At 37.9% G+C, this 5,041-nt stretch overlaps 1 protein-coding gene across 1 annotated transcript; it reads right to left on the bottom strand.

Moving 5' to 3' along the window:
• Positions 1–2,331: 2,331 nt before the first annotated feature.
• On the bottom strand, positions 2,332–3,798 carry LOC123986196 (lysophosphatidic acid receptor 6-like). Its single transcript, XM_046074325.1, has 2 exons — positions 2,989–3,798; positions 2,332–2,476 (listed from the first exon to the last, which is right to left on the bottom strand). Exons 1-2 carry the CDS (start codon positions 3,607–3,609, stop codon positions 2,459–2,461), a joined length of 639 nt encoding a protein of 212 aa, XP_045930281.1. The 5' UTR covers positions 3,610–3,798; the 3' UTR covers positions 2,332–2,458.
• Positions 3,799–5,041: the final 1,243 nt, after the last annotated feature.

Consider the following 5,041-nt stretch of genomic DNA (forward strand, 5'->3'; position numbering starts at 1 on the left):
TACAGCACAACAGGCTTGATTGTGGGTCTTGGCAGCGATGCTTGCAGACCTGAATCCTACCTGAATCTGCTTTTTTTCCTTCTTTTTTGTATTGTACTTGTGAATGTTAATGTGTGTGTGTGTGTGTGTGTGTGTGTGTGTGTGTGTGTGTGTGTGTGTGTGTGTCTGTGTGTGTGTGTGCTAGGAGAAGGAAGGCAGACAGACACAGAGAATATAGAGTGTATTTCTTGTTTTTACCTTGGGGTTAAAGGGTCAGCAGACTATGACCAGCCTCAGCAGACACAGTCACTCAATCAGACCCTCCCCTACCTCCAGATCTGGGATACCACTCACTTACAGATGGAGAGCTCTAAACAAACATGAGCTTGATCTTGATACACACACAAACAAGGAAGACATACGTACATATTTCAATAAAAGGTTATTCAGATACATACACATAAAATCTGAACATACACGCATGGTACAAAGCTGCAAGAATGCAGTTTAGTTCAAAACCGCAAACACACAGATGGAAAGTTGCACATACGCAGTTTCGTTCTAAACCACAATGCACACAAATCTAGCCAATTTCAACCATGTACAAAAACAATCTGCTCCACGCTGAATATAGATTATCATATAGGCTGTTTAGTGTTGGGCTGAAATAGAAGGTAAAATTTATTTGACTTTATGGCTTCAGCCGCGTAAGGACGAGACTGAACAAACAAGGACTGCAGTACCACGGTGCATTATGGCTAAAAATCAACACAGAGGTGAGGCTATATAAACTAGGGGCTGTATTTGTGTTCAGCCTCTCAGCATTCAACTTCCCCCAGTAGAGAGCACAGGTAAGGTCACATTAAACATATATGGAGGGAGGAAATCACCTCCACACAGGTCTCCAATTTATGAAGGGTCATGATAAAGCAAGGTCTGGCCAGGAGCAGCCCTAGATGACCTGGCTTTACTTAGAAGGCGCAACATTTAATTCATGCAAATAACTATCATCACTAAAGGGATCTCATGTTTGATCTCATGAGTGAAATCTCAGACCACAAAGGGGGATGCTGTGTGAAATGTGAACTTGAGCATCAAAATAGTTGCAGGGGATAGGCGCTTGTGTAAATGTGGTTTCTATAGTTTCGTTGTGTTCCATCGGTGCCCTACTTAAGAAGCAAGATTATGGGGGTGTTGAAGGCAAGGTTATTTCATGCTGTTTTGTTTCCGTGACCAGCCAATCAAGTTACGAGCTTACCTGATGTAGAGTGTCCTAAATGTCAACAGCAAATCCCCAGTGTGTACTTCCAGACAGTACATCTTCAAATCTAGATCATTTTTGGATCAATTCGCTACAGGCGTCTATAGATGCTGCTCCATTTGGCAAAGCTTATAGGACTTGATTGCTCCTGGCTCCTGAACTGAGACACTGACAAAAAGCACAAAAGCCCCCGTTGCATCCCAGGATTTATAACCAAAGACACATGAGAAAGTGCCAAATGATGTTAAAAGCAATCAAAAGAACAGCTAACAAGGATGATGGGGCATTATGTCTTATCCCTAAACTGAGAGTTTACCATAAGCATTTTCTGATACCCCCTACTATATATAAATATCCATAAAATATTCAGATTTTTTCCATATATGCTGCCCATTATGAAAACAACCAAAACAACAATGTCTTGTGTGTGTTTCTGAAAACATGTTAAAGGAAACAGACAACCTTTCGGTACTAGAGCTTCATCAGGCAAAATGTCCAGTTTTGCAAGTTAGACAACAGTTAGATAACAGACATGACAGAAACTTGCTTTGTCTTTTTATACATGTTTAATTGTGGTTGCTTCCTCTGATAGTAACAGAAACAATACTATAATACTATACTGATGATTGTTAGTATTTACTCCCAACATTTACAACCACAGCTTTAACTTGAACATAACTGAGAATTTCATTGGAAAAAAAATTTGACTATGAATGAACATTTGTGACAGCTGTTATTTAAAAATCATATCTTATGTTTATCAAACATATGCAGTAAACTTAGCTCATGAGCCAACTTTTAAGAAATTATTCAAGTTTACTTCAGTTAAAACAAATTTAAGGCAGTAGGGAAAGTTAAGTTTTTTTTTTAAATTGAACCTGTTTTAAATGTGTTTTGGATGCAAATCATTTGCAATATGTTAGAAATGTTGAGCAATAGTAGTAGCATTTTGTATTAACTTTTAGGATTACATCACTTGAATTGAGGCAGCTCCAAATTACCTTTGCTTGGCTATTTGCCTTTCTCATTATTGCTTATAATGATAGCATAGTTATAAATGTTGCTTAAAGTTCATGTTGCTAACACAGATCTCACAGGTCAGTCATGAAAGATTTATTTATAGTCATGGCATGTTGCAGAGATGGGTGGGGATCCATTTTTTTTGTTGTTTTTTTCAGATTTTTGCAGCTCAGATGGGGAAGTAAAAAAAATGGAGTTTCACTTGCATAGCTGTAGCTGTTCACAGATATGAAAAACATGAGATATGTGTAACACATGCAGAGAAAAAAACAAACACTGAATGACAGTGTGATGGTAATCTATATCTCTGTTTCAGATAACCCAGCAGAACTCTATTAAAACCTTTTTTTTGTACTCAAAATGTTTATAAAAACATTTCTGAAAGACTTGATGAAAATTGTACAATAATAAACTTTTCCCCTTTATGTCGCACACAACACACAATAATGCATTATCTGTTTAAATAGTATTCAGTGCTACATGTCCCTATGTATTGTTATCACCAACTATTCTCTTGCAAGAGAGGTATCCACATCCTCTTTTCTCTTCCAGAAACCATCAAAAGAAAAGTAATACAACAGAGGATCCAGACAGCAGTTCACACTAGCAAGACATATCAGTGGTGTGGGAGAAGTTTTCCATTTTTCAAAGAAAATCAACAATGACAGAGGCAAGAAAAATATGGTAAACATCACCAAGTTCGTGACAAAAATAAGCATGACATTCACCTTGTTCTTAACCTTCACGGAGTCATTCAGATTTCGGTGTAGAGTCCAAGACACCAAAGCGGTGCACACAATGTTGACTACCAGCATGGTGAGCACTAGCGCAGACTGAAAATAAGACATATATGATTTCCTCCGTTCTTTAAATTCAAAACAGGAGTGTTCAGTGTTGTTGTTTAAAAATTTTGAAAAGTATACACTCTCTGGGATGTTCACCACCAACACAGACAGCCAAATGAGTGCAGCAGCTTTCCACGCGTTGGAAGAGATTCGAAGATGCCGTGACCTCAGAGGATAAACCACGGCCAGCAGCCGGTCCACGCTGATGAAGGTGATGAAGATGGAGCTGGAGCGGATGTTGTTGCGAAAGAGCATTGTAATCCAGATGCACGCCATATTGCCCAGAGGCCAGCTGCTTGTGGCGTAAAAGTAGATCCTCATGGGCAAGGAGATGACGAGCAGCAGGTCTGAGATTGCCAGGTTGACCATGAAGACTGCACTGGGCGATTTAATACTGTGGCAGCGTAACAATATCCACAGCGACACGGCATTGAGAGGCAGACCCAGTGCCATAACAGATCCAAACACCACAGCGTACGTCGTGTTCACGGTGTCATTAACCATGTTTTGTGCCGGCGGCTTAATCTAAAAACAGAAACCACGATAAATCTCCCTTCATGCGAATCACAGCTTTCAAGATCAGTTATAACGGAGATTGTTGCTTCATGCAATGCAGGTGGTGGAAAATGTTGAACAGGAAGCCACACGAGGTTAAATATGGCGTGTGTGTGTGTGTGTGTGTGTGTTCTAGTGAAAAGAGTGTGAAGTGTTGTGTGGGAGTTTAAAGTCATGGAAGAGAAACTAAAACTTCCAGTATGTGTAAAGTGAAATGTCAAGATGGACCTCATGAGACAAAAGGCAGTATACGCTGTCTATCACACAAAGTTGTACTTAATTCATTTTGTAAGTGTTTCAGATTATTTCTGTTCAAGGGGTCATTTCTGTAAATTGTAGTATATAAACACAATCTATTGACACAACTGACAATCATGCCAATCAAGCAATGTCAGTGTTATTACTGGTTGGAAAAATGACTATGATTATGTTATTTTAGGTTTCATATGGCATGTGGAGAAGCAGCGTTTAGCACTTATGCTGTACACATTTGGAATAAATTACCAGAGGATCTTAGACATGCCACAAATACTGCTATTTTTAAATCCAGGTTAAAAACACTTCCCTTTTCACGTGCCTATGTCTGACTACTTTCACTTTACCACACTGTTTAGCCTAATAAAATCTTGTGTTTTTATAGCTATATGTATTTTATGATATTGTTTCTGTTGTTTCTTATTTCTTTTGTTTAATTTTATTTGTTCCTGTCATCCTTTGTTCTTCAAATGTTGTTAACTGTAAAGCACGTTGAGTTGCAAACTTTTGAATGGTGCTATACAAATAAAGATTATTATTATTATTATTATGTGTGCACAGTGTTGTATGTCTTCAGATAATGTAAATGACCAATTATTGCATTTTGTGGAATTGAGGCCTAAATTCACTGACCTACACAAACAGTAGCAATAAATAAATTATATTATTATAAAATTATATTATATTATATATTTATATGAAACAAATACATATTTTAAGAAGTCAAAATGTTCGGAGGCAAAGAACATCCTACTTTAACTTTCTTTAGATATCTGAATTACTTAATTTGAGTGCACATCATTGCATCATTGACTAAAGAGAAGTCATTAGGAAACACATGTTCTCACAGATGACGTTGGCAATGGAGTTGCACACACTGAATTCAGAAACAGAAGTGAGGGAAGGAAGAAGTAATTCTGAAGATTTTGAGTTATCAAGAGTGCTCTAGAGTACAGTGAAGTATTACATTTGTACAGATATATATGATCGATATATAAAAAGTTATGGGAGCACCAAAGTTAGAAGGTCTGTGTTTCTGCCCATATTCTGTTCTACCTAATGGCCTGTTCGTGGTCTGTGAGTTCTGCCTTCGAGTTCACACCAAGTTAAACAAAAACCACAAGAG

The sequence above is a fragment of the Micropterus dolomieu genome, linkage group LG17 (genome assembly GCF_021292245.1).
Source record: "Micropterus dolomieu isolate WLL.071019.BEF.003 ecotype Adirondacks linkage group LG17, ASM2129224v1, whole genome shotgun sequence".
NCBI classification, from domain to species: Eukaryota; Metazoa; Chordata; class Actinopteri; order Centrarchiformes; family Centrarchidae; genus Micropterus; species Micropterus dolomieu.

Bases quoted from the DNA above. Each gene is read 5' to 3' on its own strand.
- LOC123986196 (XM_046074325.1), bottom strand. From the start codon at position 3,609: ATGGTTAATGACACCGTGAACACGACGTACGCTGTGGTGTTTGGATCT.